Here is a 21,774-nt window from a genome sequence, read left to right as displayed (position 1 = left end):
ATATATTTGTAAGTATTAAAAATTTCATATTTTCATATGAATTTGGGATGAAGAAGAAAGGAGAGAACCAGTATTTACATGAGCAATTAATTTTCACTTACTCAACAAATATTTGGTCAGCATTTACCAGATACTGTTTTAGGTACTAAGAACACATTAGTAAAAAGGAAAATTCATTCCTAGAGATTTTAATCTGCTCATCTTATGTATCTATTAAGTAGATAAGTAAGCAAAATAGTAATACTGAATGCTTGAAAATGACTTCAGCCAGAGTGAGCTGTCTCTGTTAGATGTAATGAATAGAGAAGGTTTACCTGTGGAGATGACAGTATGTAGTATTTTACTTTTTCTTTGCCATAACACTGAAAGTAATAACAATCTCCTTATTTTAAAAAGTTAAGTGGGGCTAAGTGTATGTCAAAGGTTACACTACCATTCCTTTTTTCCCACAATACAGGCTGGATTTTTTTCTTTAGGACAGGGGTCTCAAACTCGCGGCCCGCGGGCCGTTTGTGGTCCTCTGTACAACATTTTGTGGCCCGTGGCCGGCCTTCAAATATCACAGTATTCGCGATTATTCGCTTACCAAATAATCGCAATAAAAATCGCATTAGCAAGAAAAAATCGCATTAAACATTTGCATACCCCGAGCAGTTCCGTTTGGGGTATGCAAATGTTTAATGCAATTTTTATTGCGAATATTCGGTAAGCGAAATCCTTTATGCGGCCCTGCCTCACCCCAACTTTGCCTCCTGTGGCCCCCAGGTAAATTGAGTTTGAGACCCCTGCTTTAGGACCACCTCTAATAGCATTAAGGGGTTATTCCTGGGTCTGTGCTCAGAAATCACTCCTGGCAGGCTTGGGGCACTGTATAGAATGCCAGGATCGAACCTGGGTTGCCAGCATGCAAGGAAATGCCCTACATGCTGTGCTACTACTCTAGACCCAAAGATTTTAAATTTTAATTTAAAATTAGTGGCATCATTCCATTCACATTAGTGCCCCACAAACTCAAATATCTTGGTGTTAACTTAACTAAAGAGGTGAAGGACCTATATAAAGAAAACTAAAAAAGCCTACTTCAAGAAATAAGAGAGGACACAAAGAAATAGAGATACATACCCTGTTCATGGATTGGCAGGATTAATATCATTAAAATGGCAATACTTCCCAAAGCATTGTACAGATTTAATGCAACCCCTCTAAAGATACCTGTGATATTTTTCAAAGAAGTGGATCAAACATGCCTGAAATTCATTTGGAACAATAAACACCCAAAAATAGCTAAAGTAATCCTTGGGAAAAATATGAAAGGCATTACTTTCCCCAATATTAAACTGTATTACAAAGCAATAATTATCAAAACTTCATGGTATTGGACTAAAGACAGATCCTCAGATCAGTGAAACTGACTTGAGTATTCAGAGAATGTTCCTCAGACATACAATCAACTAATCTTTGATAAAGGGGAAAGAAATACAAAATGGAGCAAGGAAAGCCTCTTCAACAAGTGGTGTTGGCACTTGCAAAAAAGTGAACTCAGACCCCCATCTAATACCATACACAAAGATCAAATCCAAATGGATCAAAGACCCTGATATCAGGCCTGAAACCATAAAGTATATAGAACAACATGTATGTAGGTAAAACACTATATGACATTGAGACTAAAGGCATCTTCAAGGAGGAAACAGTACTCTCCAAACAAGTGGAAGCAGAGATAAACAGATGGGACTATATTAAGCTTAGAAGCTTCTGCACCTCAAAGGAAATAGTGCCTAAGATACAAAAGCCACCCACGCAATAGGAGAAACTACTCACCTCAATACCCATCAGACAAGGGACTAATGTCGAAAATATACAAGGTAGTAACAAAAGTTAATAAGAAAAACATATATAGTCCCATCAAAAAATGGGGAGAAGAAATGAACAGACACTTCCTCAAAGAAAAAATACAAATAACCAAAAGACACATGAAAAAATGTTCCACATCACTAATCATCAGGGTAATGCAAATCAAAATTATAATGAGGTACCATCTTACAACACAGAGACTGGCACATATCACAAAGAACAAGAACAATCAGTGCTGGCAAGGATGTGGAGAGAAAAGAACTCTTATTTACTGATGGTGGAAATGCCATCTAGTCCAGCCTTTATGGAAAACAATATGGAGATTCCTGAAAAAAAAAAAAAACGGGAAATAGAACTCCCATATGATTCAGCTATTCCATTCATAGGAATATACTCTAGGAAAATAAAAATACAATTCAAAAGCCTCTTCCTAACACCTATATTCATTGCAGTGCTATGTACAATAGCAAGACTGGAAAAACCAAGATGCCCTTCAATAGATCAATGGGTAAAGAAACTGTGGTACATATACACCATGGAGTAGTATGCAGCTATCAGGAGAGATGAAGTCATGAAATTTTCCTATATGTGGATGTACATGGAATCTAACATGCTGAGTGAAATAAGTCCGAGATAGAGAGATAGACGTAGAATAGTCTCACTTATGTATGGGTTTTAAGAAAAATTAAAGATATTACTGTAATAAGGCCCAGAGACAATAGGGCTGGAAAGGCTGAAAGGACCGGCTCACAATTTGAAGCTCACCACAAAGAGTGGTGAATGCTGTTAGGGAAATAACTACACTAACAACTAGCATGACAATGTTAAAGAATGAGAGAAGTAGAATTCCTGTCGCGAATACAGGCAGGGATGGGAGAGGAATGGGGCACTGGTGGTGGGAATGTTGTGCTTGTGAAGGGGGCTTATTCTGTTTATGACTGAACCCCAACTACAAACATGCTTGTAATCATGGTGATTAAATATTTACTTAAAAAAATTAGTGGGACCCATTGAAGGACAGATATTGAAGAGAGTAGATGGAAAAATGGAATTTAAAAAAAGGTTTCTTCGGGGCCGGAGAGATAGCACAGCTGCGTTTGCCTTGCAAGCAGCTGACCCAGGACCTAAGGTGGTTGGTTCGAATCCCAGTGAGCAGATAGCCAGGAGTAATCCCTGAGCGCCGCCAGGTGTGGCCCAAAAACCAGAGAAAAATTTTACATGTTAAAATAAATTAAAAAAATGCTTTCTTCTAAAAACCTAAACTTTCAAGCATAAAAATAAAATTGTGAAAATATATGATGAATATATTACTCAAAAGAATGAAGTGGCTCATACTAATCAAAGGATATGTACAACAGGAAGAAATCAGACTATTAAACATATACATATCCAATGAGAGACCAGCAAATTATCTAATACAATTATTGACAAACTTAAAAGAAGACATCAATAATAACACAATAATTGTGGGAGACCTCAACATGTCCTGTCAACACTTGATAGATCAACCATACTGAAACCCAGCAAAAATAAACTAGCCCTGAAAAGAGAAATGGAAGAAAGAGGCCTATTAGGTATATATAGGATACTCCATCCCCAGAAACCTGGATATACATTCTTCTCCAATGTACATGGGTCATTCTCCAGGACAGACCACATACTGGCACATAAAACATACCTCCATAAAATCAAGAGGATAGAAATTTTGCAGGCTACCTTTGCTGGCCACAAGGCTCTGAAATTAGATATGAACTACAAAGGGACACAGAAAAAATACTTTAACAACTGGAAATTAAACAGCCTGCTACTGAACAACCAGTGGGTCCAAGAAACAATTGAAAACTAAATCCATACTTCTAAATAATCTATGAGGGGTCTGGAGGAATAGCATAGGAATTTAGAGTTTTGCAAAGATATGGTCACAAGTTCAAATTCCTGGTATCCCATATGCACTAAGCATGATCCTGGCACCTCTGCTGTCTGTGATCAACAGTAACACAAGCTTCATGCAGGTGTATATAAACACTACAAAAAGGGGTGTACTCCACTGTTGGGAAGAGTGACTGTTGGTGGTTATGTGCCTGAGCTCCTTAGTGACCCCTGGCAAGAACCATGAACATAGCTTACATACCTCAATTAGGAGTGTCCATCTTGGTGAAAATGTGTGCAAATTCCACAACCAAAGTTGTACAAACCTCAGTGAGTACACTTTGATGAATTGTGCAAACAGCAACAACCTGATGTTTGATCTTTAGTGAGCACCAAAGCTAAAAATGTGTGAGCACCCTAGGCATCTGTGTACATCCTGGTCATAACAACAATATCAGCAAAAGAAAAGAGAGGGGAAATAAGGAAAATAATCTATGAATGAAAGAAGTTTCAAGGGAAAACAAGTGAATGAAATAAAATGTAAAAGTTTGTGGCATAGCTTAAAAATGTGAATACATAACCACAAATGCTTATACTGAAGAAGAGGAATTACCTCAGTAAGCTAAGCTTCCAGTCCAAGAAGCTAATAAAAAGAGAGCAAAATAAACCCAACATAAGCATTAAGAGATATAATAAAGATAAGAAATAATGAAACAAAATGGTTCTGTGTAATGATCAATTAAATTGATTGGCCAGAGTAAGAAAAAATGAAATAAAAACTGCCTAATGAAGAATGGAAGTAAGGATAGCATTATTTCATTTAACAAGAAATTTAAAAAAAAACTATAAAAATCAGTTATTACTATAATAAACTGAATTTAATTAATCTAGTAGAAGTGTGTTCTTAAATTTTAAATGAAGGCTATCTGATTGTTGTAGATAATTCCTCACACCTCAATCCTGAGGAGAAAGGGGAAGCAAGTCTGGAGCAGGGGCACCACAGAAATAATCCAAAGCAGGCTGGAGAAATGAAACATATGTCTGGGGACATTTCCACCATGTAAAGAGAGTGAGATCCGCCGAAACCGTGGTCGGTATTGTGAAAAGTAGGACCACCCCAAGAGTGGAGAAAGGTTCACATAGAAAGCCTATCCAGAGGTTCTTCCTATCCAGGTGGGATTCAGATATGTAAAGAGGAAGCCATAACAGTTTAGGGAAATTAAGTCTAATAAGCCATACTGATTACGGAAAGAGTGCTAATGCCAACATCTCTCCCTCCTGAAATTACTAAAATGCAGAAATATGAGAGGAGCTAAAGGAGTGATTTTAGCGGAATAAATGTTGTACTAATGTTCTCTACAAGAAGCAGGAACTCCTGGATATGAGTAGTTATCCCCTCCCTTTTGGGCTTATGCAATTTACAAACATTGTATGTTTTGACCCTCCATTTATAGATGCTATAACTATGAAGCCTTTATTAGTGTTTCATCCTATAAATGAGAATATAACATATTCCTAAATAAGTAACCTTACTGATTCCCTAGCTTGGTATAATTGCCTAGTGGTCTGAGTGCACTGATGAACATGGTATATACATTTGCATTTAATTATCTTTATTCAATGCCTCTTCCCAAATAGCAGTACAATAACCATAAGATACAAAGTCCCTAAGTCAAAGATGCAAAAATGTAAATACCTGAGAGAAGGCTGAGGAATACTGTCTGGACTGGCTGGTACTTGGACTCCCTTTTCCCATTCTTCCTTCCATGTATCCACAAAGAGGTAATAGCTGTCAGGATTAATATGGTGAGAATCTGGAATTTTCATAGCACTGATGAGGTCCTTCCGAAATACCTAGGAAGATATTGAAAAGACTACTATAGAATGGATAGCATATTTGATGTTCTCCTTTTACTTACTGAAAAATTTTAACATTTCAATTCTTTAATCTTCACTCTTTATTATTAAATCATTTAATGGCCACAATGTTAATGTTCATGCTTTTCTTGTAAAAAATACTGTACCTTCACTACCACCAATATGTCAAAGACCATCTACAATCATCTTTAGTCTTATTTATCATTAGTTAATAATACAGAGTTTCAAGGATATACTTTATACCTGCGATTCTTGTTTTTGTTACATTATCAGGAATCAAACTCATAGCCTCACACAACAAGGCATATGTTCAAATATCTGGTCCCATTTATACTTCTATGAGTAAAATTCTTGTATTTACCAAAAAAGTCCCAGCACCACCCCAAACACCAAAAACAAATTTATATCCATGCACCACTACTTCTTATTTCCTTTGGTAACTACCATCATTTTAATTGAATCTATGGGGTAGGTTTTCTTTGCCAGTGTGTTTTCTTCAGTTCTTTATATTACACATAAATAAAACCATTTAATATCTCCCTTTAAAAGTATCAACTCGGGGGCTAGAGAGATAGCATGGAGGTAAGGCATTTGCCTTGCATGCAGAAGTACAGTGTTTGAATCCCGGCACCCCATATGATTTCCTGAGCCTGCCAGGAGTGATTTCTGAGTTAGAGCCAGGAGTGACCCCTGAGCGCCACCAGGTGTGGCCCAAAAACTAAACTAAAATAAATAAAATAAAATAAAATAAAAGCATCAATTCAGGCAGAGTTAGCTCAACCTACAGAGTGAAAGCAACATATGCTAGAGGTTTGGGTTTGATCACTGACACCAAAATATCCCCTGAATACCACCGGGAGATATCCCTGAACACAGAGATAGAGATAAGCCCTTGAGCATTATTAGGTATAATCAATTCCCCTCCACCCAGTTAATTAAAGATCAACCACCAAAGGGTGAAGCCTGATTGCCTCCATAGGACTTTCAACAAAGCTGCTGTCCAGACTTGTGGCAGCAGGTTTTGGGACCAACCCTGCTCACAATTGTCTGCAGAAGCTATGTGATAGAAGGTGAGCTGACCTGCACAAGAAGGATGGAGCCAGAAGAACCTGGACACTGCTTAGCTCTGTGGACACACACATCTCTTGTCAGTGAATCATACCAAACATTCAGAAAACATTACACTATAGGCACGACAATGAGAAAACAGAACAAGTCAATCCCATGCATAGAGAATGAACATGGCAGCTCTGATAACCCCAAAAGTACCAACCACATATATAGCCTCTCAGATAAGAAGTTTAGAGAATAGGAGGACCCTCACAGAACTCAAAGAAAGCATGAATTGAGCTGAACGAACCACAAATAAGAATCATGAGGAACTGAAAACAGAAATCAGAAAATCCAAAGTGAAATAACTGTACTAAAAAACATGGTGGATGAAATGAAAACCTCACTGGAAAGTCTCTCCAAAAGAGTAATAGCAGCTGAGGAAGGAATCAGTGAGCTGGAAGATGAGATAAAAAGAAACTCCATACAACAGAAGAGACTGGAAAAGAGCCCTAAAGCAAACAATCAAACTATGGATAAAATCCTCAAAGAATGTGAAAAGATAAAATAGAAGTCTGTGATAAATCCACAGAAACAATATAAGAACCATTGGAGTACCAGAGACCCAGGAAGTAAATCATCAGGAAGAATCAACAGTTAAGGCCACTATTGCAGAGAAATTCCCAGAGCTAAAAGTGCATGCAACCATGGAGCTGGAGCGATAGCACAGCAGTAGGGCATTTGCCTTGTATGCAGAGGACCAAGGTCGGATGTGGATTCGATCTCCGACATCCCATATAGTCCCGCAAGCCAGGAGTGATTTTTTTTTTGTTTTTGGGTCACACCTGGCAGCTCTCGGGGATGGTTACTCCTGGCTCTACGCTCAGAAATCGCTCCTGGCAGGCAGGTTCGGGGGACCATATGGGATGCTGGGCTTCAAACCACCATCCTGCATGCAAGGCAAACGCCTTACCTCCATGCTATCTCTTCAGCCCGCCAGGAGTGGTTTCTAAGCACACAGCCAAGAGTAAACCATGAGCATCACTGGATGTGCCCCCCAAAAAGAAAAAAAAGTGCATACAACCAAATTCTGCATGTCCGAAGAGTACCAGATAAAAGAGATCCCCCCCAAAAGCACCCCAAGAAATGTCCTAGTCACAATGATAAATCCCACAGATAGAGATTGAATACTGAAAGGAGCAAGATCAAAATGAAGTGATAAACCTAGAGCAGAAATTAATGAATTCGAAATCCAAAATAATTGGGAAGGTCAATGAAAGCAAGAGTTGGTCCTTTGCAAGAAACAAAGGGAAAGAGAAAAACGTAATAAACTGAATTAAAATGAAAAGTGAGACTACAGATACTACAGAATCTCAAAGGGTAATTGGAGACTAGTGTGAGAAACTACACCATGAAACAAGAGAAACTGGAAGAAATGGATAAATTCTTGAACTCTTGTAATCTTCCAAGGTTGAATCAAGATGATCTGTCATATCTGAACAGTCCCATCACTATTGAGGAAATTAAAATAACTAAGTCTTCCCCAAAACAAAAGCCAAGGCCCACATGGATTCACTAGTAAATTCTTTCAAACCTTTCAAGAGGAACTATGGCCAATTATTTTCAGGATTTTCAGAAAATTGAAGAATCAGAAATACTACCAAATGTTTTTATGAAGCTAACATTATCCTGATACCAAAAGCAGATGAACACAGATGCAAAGTTTCTTTTTTATAAAAAAATATTTTTTATTTAAACACCTTGGTTACAAACATGATTGTGGTTGGGTTTCAGTCATATCAGATGACAACCACCCATCACCAGTGCAACATTCCCATCACCAATGACCCAAATATCCCTCCTCCCCTCCCTGTCCCTACCTGTACTCTAGACAGGCTTTCCACTTCCCTCATATATTCTCATTATTAGGATAGTTCGCAATGTGGTTATTTATTCTCTAACTAAACTCATCACTCTTTGTGGTGAGATTCATGAGGTCGGCTGTCATGTCTAGCCCTCCTCTCTTTTGTCTCTGAAAATTGTTGAGAAATGTCTTTCATTTTTCTTAAAACCCATAGATGAGTGAGACCATTCTCCGTCTTTCTCTTTCTCTCTGACTTATTTCACTCAGCATAATAGATTCCATGTACATCCATTTCATGACTTCATCTCTCCTGATGGCTGCATAATATTCAGTTGTGTGTATGTACCACAGTTTCTTTAGCCATTCATCTGTTGAAGGGCATCTTGGTTGTTTCCAGAGTCTGGCTATGGTAAATAGTGCTGCAATAAATATAGGTGTAAGGAAGGGGTTTTTGTATTGTATTTTTGTGTTCCTAGGGTATATTCCTAGGAGTGGTATAGCTGGATCATATGGGAGCTCAATTTCCAGTTTTTGGAGGAATCTCCATATCGCTCTCCAGAAAGGTTGAAATAATCGGCATTCCTACCAGCAGTGGATAAAAGTTCCTGTCTCACTGCATCCCCGCCAACACTGCTTGTTCTCATTCTTTGTGATGTGTGCCAGTCTCTGTGGTGTGAGGTGGTACCTCATAGTTGTTTTGATTTGCATCTCCCTGATGATTAGTGATGCGGAGCATTTTTTCATGTGCCTTTTGGCCATTTGTATTTCTTCTTTATCAAACTGTCTGCCCATTTCTTCTCCCCATTTTTTGATGGGATTAGATGTTTTTTTCTTATAGAGTTCTGTCAGTGCCCTGTATATTTTGGATATTAGCCCCTTATCTGATAGGTATTGGGTGAATAGTTCCTCCCAATCAGTGGGTGGCTCTTGTATCCTGGGCACTATTTCCTTTGAGATGCAGAAGCTTCTCAGCTTAATATATTCCCATCTGTTAATCTCTGCTTTTACTTGCTTGGAGAGTGCAGTTTCCTCCATGAAGATGCCTTTAGTCTCAATGTCATGGAGTGTTCTACCTATGTGTTGTTCTATATACCTTATGGTTTCAGGTCTGATATTAAGGTCTTTAATCCTTTTGGATTTTACCTTCATACATGATGTTAGCTAGGGATCTAAGTTCGCTTTTTTGCAAGTGGCTAGCCAGTTGTGCCAACGCCACTTGTTGAAGAGGCTTTCTTGCTCAATTTAGGACTTCTTGCTTCTTTATCAAAGATTAGATGATTGTATGTCTGGGGAGCATTCTTTGAGCAAAGTTTCTTAACAAAATCCTAGCAAATAGGATCCAATGCCTCATCAAGAGGCATAAACTATGACAAGTGAATTCATTTCGGAGATGCAAGGATGGTTTAACATACACAATTCATTCAGCGTAATATACTATGACATTAACAAAAAGAAAATTAAAAACCACATGATCATATCAATAGATGCAGAGAAAGCATTTGGTAAGGTCCAACACTCATTCAAGATAAAAATTCTCAATGAGATGAGAATGGAAGGGACTTTGCTCAATATAATCAAGGCCATTTACCACAAGCCCATGACAAATATTATACTCAGTGGAGAAAAACTGAAATTCTTTCCTTTAAATCTGGCAAAAGACAGGATGCTCACTCTTGCCACTCCTATTCAACACTTGGTATAGCAATTAGGCAAGAAAATAGTCTCACTTGGGGACAGAGAGATAACATGGAGGGTAAGGCGTTTTCCTTTCATGCAGAAGGTTGGTGGTTTGAATCCCGGCATCCTATATGGTTCCCTGAGCTGCCAGGAGCGATTTCTGAGCATAGAGTCAGGAGTAACCCCTAAGTACTGCTGGGTGTGACCCAAAAACAAAAACAAACAAACAAACAAACAAAAAAGAAAACAGTCTCACTCATCTATAGGATTTAAGAACAAAAGACATTATTGTAATAATACAAAGAAACAATAAGGATGAGGGCTGGAATGACTGGCCAATATATGAATATTACCAAAAAGATTAGTGAGCACAGTTAGAGAAATAATTGCACTAATAACTACCGTGACAATGATAGCAAGAGAGAAATAGAATGCCTGTCCCAAAGACAAGCAGCAGGTGGGTGGGAGGGAAATTGGGAACATTGGTGGCGGGAAAAAGTTACACTACTGAAAGTAATTATACTACTAAATGCATTTGTACATTTGATGACTTAAACACAACTACAAACATAAACATGTTTATGTAACCATGTAACCATGTTCCTTAAATAAAAGTTATTATTAAAAAGAGTTCTTCAAACAAAACAGTTTTGTACTTACTGGATAAATGATCATTTGTGGTCAAAAGAGGATTCACAAGCTAACATACAGTCCACCAGCTATGCCAATTGAGAGAGTGCACACACATTCTGACCTCTCAGTTGCTTACAGAAACAAAGGGTGCCTAATTATTAATTCAATTGGAATATTGATGTTTAAACTACTAGAGTCACAATAAGTAAATGCCTTTCATGAAAATTTTAGCTTTACTATTCACATCAATCATCTCAGTAAAAACTTATCTTACAGGAAAATATATAATAGACATTTTTTAATTTTAGATGCAGTGACAAAAATAGCAAAAATGTTGAAAAGAAATGTGTAATATTATTTTAAGAATTTTACATTATGTTGGGTGGGGAGCAGGGAGACTTGGGACATTGGTGATGGGAATGTTGCACTGGTGATGGGTAGTGTTCTTTACATCACTGAAACCCAAACAACACAATCATGTATGTAATCAAGGTGTTTAAATAAAAATATATATAAAAAAGAATTTTATATTATACATAAAATATTTGAGGCTATATTATATACTGTAAACTCCACAACTATCAAAATAATTAAAAACGAACAGTAATGGGAACAAATAAACAAATATACTATATTAGAAATTTATTTATTTTTATATTAATATCTTTATTTAAACACCTTGATTACAAATATGATTGCAGTTGGGTTTCAGTCATGTAAAGAACACTCCCCTTTCACCAGTGCAACATTCCCACCACCAATGTCTCAAATCTCCCTTCTCCCCACCCCAACCCCACCTGTACTCTAGACAGGCTTTCCACTTCCCTTATTCATTCACAATGTTATGATAGTTATCAGTGTAGTTATTTCTCTAATTGCACTCACCACTCTTTGTGGTGAGCTTTATGTCATGAGTTGGACCTTCCAGCCCTCCTCTCTTTGTCTCTGAGGATTACTGCAAAAATGTCTTCTTTTTTTCTTAAAATGCATTGTTGAGTGAGACTATTCTGTGTCTAACTTTCTCTCTCTGACTTATTTCACTCAGCATAATAGATTCCATGTACATCCATGTATAGGAGAATTTCATGACTTCATCTCTCCTGACAAAAACCACAAAAAAATAAAATGAGATGGGCCCGGAGAGATAGCAAAGCGGTGCTTGCCTTGCAAGCACCCAATACAGGACCTAAGGTGGTTGGTTCAAATCCCGGTGTCCCATATGGTCCCCTGTGCCTGCCAGGAGCTATTTCTGAGCAGACAGCCAGGAGTAACCCCTGAGCATCACTGGGTGTGGCCCAAAAACAAAAAAAAATGAGAAGGGAAGTATGAGGTAGATGGGATGTAACAGAAGCCAGTGGCTTCAGGCATATAAATGGTGTAGAGGTGTATATATATATGGACCTAAATGACGGAGCCAACAACACTGAAAGCAGAAAACCCAAACTACAATAACAAAAGTTAAAATTCATGTTGTTGGGCTGAAGAGATAGCATGGATGTAGGGCATTTGGATTGCAATGCAGAAGGACGGTGATTCGAATCCCGGCATTCCATATTGTCCCCCGAGCCTGCCAGCAGCGATTTCTGAGTGTAGAGCCAAGAGTAACCCCTGAGCGCTGCCGGGTGTGACCCAAAAACCAAAAAATAAAAAGAATTCATGTTGTTGAGATTGGAAAAATAGTATAGTGAGTAGGATGCTTTCCTTGCATGTGGCTGATTCTGGTTTGATCCCTGGCACCTCATATAGTCCCTTAAGCCTTGCCAGGAATGCTCACTGAGTTCAAAGCCAGGAATAATCCCTGAGCAATACAAGAAGTAGGACCAAAACCAAAAAATATGCCTATTAAGGAGTAGGCTGGGTAAGGAGGGAACTTGCTGGAGGGAAGTTGGCACTGGTGGTGGAATTGCTGTTGAAACACAGTATGCCTCAAACTTTATTATGAACGACTTTATAAATCAAGTCACCTTGATAAAAAAAATAAATTACAGGGGCCAGAACAGTGGTGCAGTGGTAGGACATTTGCTTTACACACAGGTAACCTAGGACGGACAGCGGTTCAATCCCGCAGTGTCTAATATGGTCCCCCAACCAGGAGTGATTTCTGAGCACATAACCAAGAGTAACCCCTGAGTGTCACAGGGTGTGGCCCAAATACCAAAAAAAAAAGTCATAAGAGAAATTAGATATAGGCCAGTGCTTCTCAATTATTTTCTATCATGTCCCCCTAGGAAGAAGAAAACATTTCTTGCACCCCCCCGCGACTGTAAATAGTATCTTTATTTAAAAAACTTTAACCTGCAAAACAAACATATATAAAATAATTTGAGCTAATTTTTTAAATCAGAGGTGATGTCTGGATTAATGGCTACAATGAGCACGTTTTGCAATGCATAGTTTTGCGAAGTGGGGTTTGAAGCAGGACACAGCAACTCTCAGCTCCAGAGACATACAGAGACATAAACACGGGGCTTAGCTTGTTATGACAGTATTTGCCGAGGTCAAACATGCCCATCTTTACAGAACCTCACGCACCCCTGGGGGCCACGCCCCACTATTTGAGAACCACTGATGTAGACTATTAGCTCACATAAAAAAACACATTATGGGCCCGGAGAGATAGCACAGCGGCGTTTGCCTTGCAAGCAGCCGATCCAGGACCAAAGGTGGTTGGTTCGAATCCCGGTGTCCCATATGGTCCCCCGTGCCTGCCAGGAGCTATTTCTGAGCAGACAGCCAGGAGTAACCACTGAGCACCGCCGGGTGTGGCCCAAAAACCAAAAAAAAAAAAAAAAAAAACCCCAAAAAAAAACAAAAACAAAAAAACACATTAAAAACCTACCATTAAATACTGGATATATTCTACAGGGGAGCTTGATTTGCACGTGAACAACCCTGGTTCTCTCTCAGATGCTCCCCAAGCACTGCTAGGAGTGATCTTAAGCGCAGACCTAGGAATAGGCTCTAGTACTACCAGGTATGGTCTCCAAACAAACATTCCCTTAAAAGTCTGTATGTAATTTTCAGAAGTTAACAATGTCCCTAAACTTTATCAGGGTTCATACAACATTCTTAACAAACTCACATCTAGACGATAAATTGTGGGAGGCATATATAGTACTCTCACTAAAGAACTCAATATAAAAGAATATATTTAGGAGCTGGATATATATCACAGTGGCACCTGCCTTGCATGTGGCTGACCTGGGCTCGATTCCCAGCATCTCATAAGGTCTCCTGATACTGCCAGTACACTCTACTACTCTTTTTTTTTTTTTTTTTTTTTTTTTTTGGTTTTTGGGCCACACCCGGCGGTGCTCAGGGGTTATTCCTGGCTGTCTGCTCAGAAATAGCTCCTGGCAGGCACGGGGGACCATATGGGACACCGGGATTCGAACCAACCACCTTTGGTCATGGATCGGCTGCTTGCAAGGCAAACGCCGCTGTGCTATCTCTCCGGGCCCTACTACTCTATTTTTAATACGATTTTTAATATGATTCCCATAGGAACACAAACATTTAGACATCAATGTGTATTTGAAGCCACCTAATGTTCAGAAACAGATGAATTATCAGAATGCTCAACTAGCAACAAGAATTTACTAAAACTTCTGACAATGACGTAATGATATTATTAGAGATACAATAATTTTCACAAATTTACTTAGTGCTGTACTTCCCCTTCCTTCCTTTTTTCCTTCCTTCCTTCCTTCCTTCCTTCCTTCCTTCCTTCCTTCCTTCCTTCCTTCCTTCCTTCCTTCCTTCCTTCCTTCCTTCCTTTCTCTTTTTAAAAATAATTTCTCTCCCACTTACCTATAAAAATGTATAATGATCAACTATGTGATATATGCACATTAAATAAATTAAGTTGAAAAGATTTAACAGTAGTAGTGATGTGAATATCATGATCTGTGAGATGAGACAAACTAGCAACCCTAAACAAAGGTGTTCCCCCAACTTTTTTCCCTAACCTCTTTCTTTGGTATGTAAAAGCCCACCCCTCTCAGTTTACACTCTTGTTACTCATTGGTTGGAAACATCTTTGAATGTAGTACCTTGGATTGGTGTTTAGATCACCTGGTCCCTCCTCCAGATGTAGTCTTTTTCTCAGATTAAATACTCTGGAGAGACACAGGTCTGGAAGCAAATGGCAGTCTGGAAAATAATCCACATGCACATGCATGGAAGGAGAAATGGAATTTCAGGAGTTTCCTCAAAATCCAAGGTTTTTTTTTTTTTTTTTTTTTTTTTTGGTTTTTGGGTCACACTCGGCGGCGCTCAGGGGTTATTTCTGGCTCTATGCTCAGAAATCACCCCTGGCAGGCACGGGGGACCATGTGGGATGCTGGGATTCGAACCACAGTCCTTCTGCCTGGAAGGCAGATGCCTTACCTCCAGGCTACCTCTCTGCACCCCCCAAATATTTATGGGACCATATGGGATGGTGGAGATTGATGCTCGGGTTTGAACCCAGACTGGCCATGTGTACAACAAGCATTCTACTCTCTTTACTATCTATTTCTATTTATATTTAAGTGAATCTTAAAACACTCATTTGAAGCAAACAGGAACAGTAAGCCAGGAAAACAAGAAATTGACACAAAAGTGATAGTATGCTATGAAAAGTGGGGCATAAATAAGATCACAAAGCCTTGAAGATGGGAACATTATATGCCTGCAATCCTGTTGTAAATAACTTTTAGAACCTGGTATTTAAGTAAAAATTTGAATCTTATAACAAATGGGATATGGGGGCCAGATAGTACAGATGTTAAGGAGCATGTCTTGCATATGGTCAATGCTGGTTAGATCTCTGGCACCATGTTAACTGCAGGAGCCCAAGCACTTGAAGCTGTGGCACAGGAGGCCCCCCATGTACCACTGGGATGATCCAGGTACTCCCTAGCAATACAGGGTCCAAACAGCACTGTCCAGAACTCCTGGCCCAATTAGTTGAGAATCACCTGAATACCACTTTGGAAGCCCCCACTCACCACATCAAAAAAAATAAAAGATTTGAAATGAACACTCTCACAAAAGGGGCAAAAGGAGCTATGACTGTGGCTCAGTGGAAAAGCAAATGTCTTTTTTTTTATTTTATTTAAACACCTTGATTAAATACATGATTGTGTTTGGGTTTCAGTCATGTAAAGAACACCACCCATCACCTGTGCAACATTCCCATCACCAATGTCCCAAGTCTCCCTCCTCCCCACCCGACCCTCGCCTTTACTCTAAACAGGCTCTCCATTTCCCTTATACATTCTCATTATTAGGACAGTTCAAAAGCAAATGTCTTAAAGGCATGAGACTTGGGTTTGATCCCTGATCTCTAACACTGCAAAATTTTAGGGGTCATGATGGGGCTCAGAAGTAGAGAACTTGCCTTACATGCTTACGGCCCTGGGTTCTTTTCCAAGCACTGCTGGGTGTGGCCCAAAATCTAACAAAAAAGGGCCAGGGAGGTGATACTAATTGTTTCTACAATAATAAAGATAAGAACTCTCAGTGGTCTCACTGAGTCCTTGCTGCTGCCCTTCGCCTCACTTGTTACTTGTGTACTTGTTACTTCTGCCAATTCCCACTTATCTGTCCTTCTTTTTCATTAATGATTCCATGTTCCACTTTCCTGCCTATTTTCACATACTCTATTAAATTCTAAGCATTTATTTTCTTTGCTTTTCTTTTTGGGCTAAACCCAGTGATGCTCAGAGGTTACTCCTGGCTACGTGCTCAGAAATCACTCAAATCACTACAGGCTTGGGGGAACCATATGGGACGCCAGGGGATTGAACTGTAGTCCACCCTAGGTTAGCGTGTGCAAGGCAAAAGCCCTACTGCTTGCGCCACTACTACGGCCTCATGGCATTTATTTTCTTTTTTGTTGTTTTTGGGCCATACCAAGTAGTGCTCAGAGATTAATCCTGGCTCTGCACTAAGGGATCACTCCTGGTGGAATCAGATATCATATGTAATGTCAGAATCAAACCCAGGTTGGCCGCATGCAATCAAATGTCCTACTGCTATAATATAACATACCTCCACCTATAATATACCTATAAATAATATATTATATATGTATTTATATTTAATTATATATACTTATAAATGCATTTATAAAATATATATTGTATATAATATATACTTATATATAATATATATTATTTTATATATTTTATATATTTATATATTTATATATTTTATAATATTTTATTTTATATAATATATATTTTATATATAATATATAATATATAAATATATAAATATAAATGTATTTATAAAATTATAAAAAGTATAAATATGTTATATATAATTATATACCTATATTATATATAATTATATACCTATAATATACCTCCACCTAGCCCCATGTTTTCTTTATTATCAAGTTTGCTTCCTGCTAATTGCTGAGACTTTGATTATAACTACTCATAGGAAAATACTATATTGTCTTCTATTTCTTAGCTACCAATGTTTCAGGCCAGAAGGACAACATAGGGATTAAGATGCTTTCATGTAGTCAACTCAAATTTGATACCCAACACCATATAGTTTTCCCTCCAAGCAACACAGGTGTAACCCTTACCCCCTAATTAAAAAAATTAAAAATTTTTAACAAATGTTAACAAAACAACTACTGTACAGAAAAAATATTGTGCAAAAGTTTATAATTATCATAGTTTTGTGCTAAATGCATTCTGACTTGTAGTATAGGATTTGTAGCACACCAAAACTTGAAGTTCAATTCTTTTTTTATTTGTATGACCCTGGGCGAGAATAATTCCTCCAAGCCTAAGATACATCACCTGCAAAAAATATGGTACATGCTGGAGATAAAGTACAGGAGGAAAGTTTATTACCTTGCATGATGCCTACTCCAGTTCAATTTGTGATACCTCATACGATCCTCTGAGCAAACCCAAGGCCAGGAGTAGCTGCTTAATACCACTAGGTGTGACTCAACACTCATCACTTTTAGTGAAAATGAATAATGTCTACTATATAGTCCAGTGGTCCTTAAACTATGGCCCGCGGGCCACATATTGTATTTGTTCTCGTTTTGTTTCTTCACTTCAAAATAAGATATATCCAGTGTGTATAGGAATTTGTTCATTGTTTTTGTTTTTACTGTAGTCTGGCCCTCCAATGGTCTGAGGGACAGTGAATTGGTCCCCTGTTTAAAAAGTTTGAGGACCACTGATAGAGTCTATTGGGGGGAATGAAAGAAGACAGTATAATTATTGAATTATAAAAGTCACCTGAATAACTTTGGTTTTATTTTTGTTTGGGGGTCTTACTCAAAGGTACTTGTGCTGACTGTGCTTTATATAATTCACCCCACTGAGTTGACTTTTTGACTCATGAATAAGTTACTAAAAAATTATAGGCATCCTCTTTAGAAACATGATTTCACAGGATGAAGTGGGCCTGAAATCTGCATTTTAAGAAGTACTCAAGGACATTGTCACAAATGCTTAATTTTGACAAACAGAATAATAGAAAGTTCTTGGCACATAAAGATTGAAGATCTGAAAGTTATAAGAAGTAGCTGTAATAAGGTCAATGTTATGATGACAAATTCATTATCTATATTCCTTCTTGCACTGTCTCCACTTAACAACTTCACAATCATAAGCCAGATCTTTGAGTATGTTTCAATTCTAAGCATAGCACCATTTGACATTTTTGCCTAGTCGAATTTTTATATATACTAAAGCTAGGCACTTAAATGTCATGAGCAAAATGAAATTAAAGTGTACAGATTAACATTTTCCCAAAGGAAAAAGAAAATATAATCTTTCTAAAAAAACTAGTTCATTAGAAAACAAGTCTATTAAGGTAGCTATACTGGGGCTGGAGCAGTGGCACAAGTGGTAAGGCATCAGCCTTGCATTCATTAGTCTTGGACGAACCACAGTTCAATCCCCCAGCACACAATATGGTTCCCCAAGCCAGGAGTGATATCTGAGCACATTGCCAGGAGTAACCCCTGAGCATCACTGGGTGTGGTCCAAAAATCAAACAAACAAACAAAAGGCAGCTATCTAGTAGCTATTTTTTTTGTTTGTTTGTTTTGGGGCTACATTGGTGGTGCTCAGGAGTTACTCCTGACTCTGCACACGAAATCACTCCTGGTGTGCTGCAGGAGGATTGAGCCTAGTTTGGTATATACAAAGCAGGTTCCCCAGCTATCTATTTTTAAGTCTGAAAATTGAGTATTTGATTTTACCTCAGCAGGCTTCTTGTGTTCACTTTGAATTTTTGATTTGCTCTTATACATTGATCCAGAAATAAAGGAAGTAGAAGGACCTGTAAAATTAAGGGAAAATATTGAAACTTACTTTCTATAACTAAAAGTTATTCAAGGACATAAAACAATGCTACTGCTAAAGAGATTAGTTCTGGTATAATCAAACCCTGTAAAATTTTGGAGTGACTATCCATGTTCCTTCCAATCTGAAGAAAAAGTCTCTACAACTAGATAAACTGAAAAATGTAGATCAAGTAATTTGTGTATCCTTTAGAATTTCTCAAAGTGCTATTGTTTATAAAGCTTCTGTCTTTCACAAATTTTGGCTTATCCCTCACAAATTTTGACTTATCCAGTGAAACATTTAGTGTCTGAGTTAAAAATATAATTATAGGGGATAGAGCAATAGTACAGCAGGTAGGGCATTTGACTTGGATATGGCTGTCTCACGTTTGATCCCCAGTATTCCATATGATCTGCTGAGCACCACCAGGAGTAATTCCCTAGTGCAGAGCCAGATGTAAGTCCTAAGCACTGTTGGGTGTGGCCCCAAAGTAAAATATTTTAAATTTTATTTATTATAATTTTTGCTTCCATACTTTCCTTTGTTCTAGAAATTAATATTAAAATCACCATTTGATTATTTTCAAATGTTCTAAAGGTGAAAAAATAAATGTCATATGCTATACAAAACCAATTCTACCATTTATCTGTTTCTAATATAATTTAAAATAATAAGCAAAATAAACTCTAAGCTTTCTTTCCTAGAAACATTTTTCATTTACTGAGAGACACATGCAACAATCTGACCTAAAGTCAAAGAAGAAATTTTTGAGTATAGATACAGTTTACCAGCTCTACTCACTTTCATCTGAACTATCACTGCTACTGAGAGTCCTATGGCGTTTCATCTTGGAGCATCCTGAGAAAGAGAATAAAAAGTGAATAAAATAGTCAAGAAATGTATATTCATTCCAGAGAACAGTCAACACTGTCTTACAGATCCTAAGAAGTAGAAAAATCAGAAAAATCAAGAAAAATTCTGTCTTGTATATTTTCAATATTAGTCTCTTATTTGACAGGTATTGGGTGAAGAGTTTCTCCCATTCTGTAAGTAGCTTTTGTATCCTAGGCACTATTTCCTTTGAGGTGCAGAAGCTTCTCGCTTAAATATTCCCATCTGTTTATCTCTGCTTTCACTTGTTTGGAGAGTAATGTTTCCTCCTTGAAGATGCCTTTAGTCTCAATGTTATATAGTGTTTTGCCTATGTATTTGTTATTCTATATACCTTATGGTTTCAGGCCTGATATCAAGGTCTTTAACACATTTAGATTTGACCTTTGTGCATGGTGTTAGATGGGGGTCTGAGTTCACTTTTTTGAAAGGGGCTAACCAGTTGTGGCAACAACACTTGTTGGAGGCTTTCTCCATTTTGGATATCTAGCCCCTTTATCAAAGATTAGATGATTGTATGACTGGGGAACAATCTCTGAATATTCAAGTCTATTCCACTGATTTGAGGAGCTGTCTTTATTCCAATACCATGCTGTTTTAATAACTGTTGTTATGTAATGCAATTTAAAATTGGGGAAAATAATGCCTCCCATATTCCTTTCCCCAAGGACTGCTTTAGCTATTCATGGGTGTTTATTGTATCAAATGAATTTCAGAAGCGTTAGATCACTTCTTTGAAGAATGTCATGGGTGTCTTTATAGATATTGCATTAAATCTGTACAATGCTTTAGGGAGTATTGATATTTTAATGATATTAATTATATTAATCCTGCCAATCTATGAGCAGATATACCCTAAGAACACAGAAATACAATTGAAAAATCCCTTCCGCACACCTTTATTCATTGCAGTGCAATAGCCAGACTCTAGAAATAACCAAGATGCCCTTCAACAGATGAATGGCTAAAGAAACTGTGGTACATATGCAATGGAATATTATGCAGCCATCAGGAAAGATGAAGTCATAAAATTTTACTAGATTTTTATCTAGTAAAAAAAATTTACTAAATTTTATCTAGATCTACATGGAATCTATTACGCTGAGTGAAATAATCAGAGGGAGAGAAATACACACAGAATAGTCTTACTCATCTATAATTTTTAAGAAAAATTAAGTACATCAATGTAATTATGCCTAGAGACAATAGAGATGAAGGCCATAAGGACCGGCTCACAATATGAAGCTCACCACAAAGAGTGGTGAGTGCAGTTAGGGAAATAACTATACTAACAACTATCATGACAATCTTAATGAGTGAGAGAAGTAGAATGCTTGTCTCAAATATAGGTAGGGGATGGGAAGGAGGAAGGGGGGCATTGGTGGTGGGCACTGGTGAAGGTGGGTGTTCTGTTTATGACTGAAATCCAACTACAATCTTGCTTGTAATCATGGTGCTTAAATAAAGATTTTATTAAAAAAAACTGTCAAGAGGGGCCGGGTAGGTGGCGCTGGAGGTAAGGTGTCTGCCTTGCAAGCGCTAGCCAAGGAAGGACCGCGGTTCGATCCCCCGACGTCCCATATGGTCCCCCCAAGCCAGGGGCGATTTCTGAGCACATAGCCAGGAGTAACCCCTGAGCGTCAAACGGGTGTGGCCCAAAAACCAAAAAAAAAAAACTGTCAAGAATTAGGGGCTAGAAGATAGTCCAGTGTTTAGGGTGTATGCCTAGCATGCACTCAACCTAGA

The 21,774-nt window shown here is 38.0% G+C and overlaps 1 protein-coding gene across 1 annotated transcript in view; it reads right to left on the bottom strand.

Annotated features, from left to right (window-relative positions):
• The window catches only part of JADE3 (jade family PHD finger 3), an 82,620-nt gene extending 62,633 nt beyond the window's left edge, over nucleotides 1–19,987 (bottom strand). Inside the window, exons 1-3 of the mRNA XM_049767405.1 lie at nucleotides 19,939–19,987; nucleotides 19,053–19,132; nucleotides 5,420–5,577 (exon numbers count right to left, since the gene is read on the bottom strand). Coding sequence (XP_049623362.1) covers nucleotides 5,420–5,577; nucleotides 19,053–19,132; nucleotides 19,939–19,984 — 284 coding nt within the window. The 5' untranslated portion in view covers nucleotides 19,985–19,987. The remainder of the gene's footprint in view (nucleotides 1–5,419; nucleotides 5,578–19,052; nucleotides 19,133–19,938) is intronic.
• Nucleotides 19,988–21,774: the final 1,787 nt, after the last annotated feature.

Source organism: Suncus etruscus, chromosome X (genome assembly GCF_024139225.1).
Source record: "Suncus etruscus isolate mSunEtr1 chromosome X, mSunEtr1.pri.cur, whole genome shotgun sequence".
Classification (NCBI taxonomy): Eukaryota; Metazoa; Chordata; class Mammalia; order Eulipotyphla; family Soricidae; genus Suncus; species Suncus etruscus.
The sequence above is the reverse complement of the archived record's forward strand: the minus strand, read 5'-3'. Positions and strand labels throughout refer to the sequence as shown.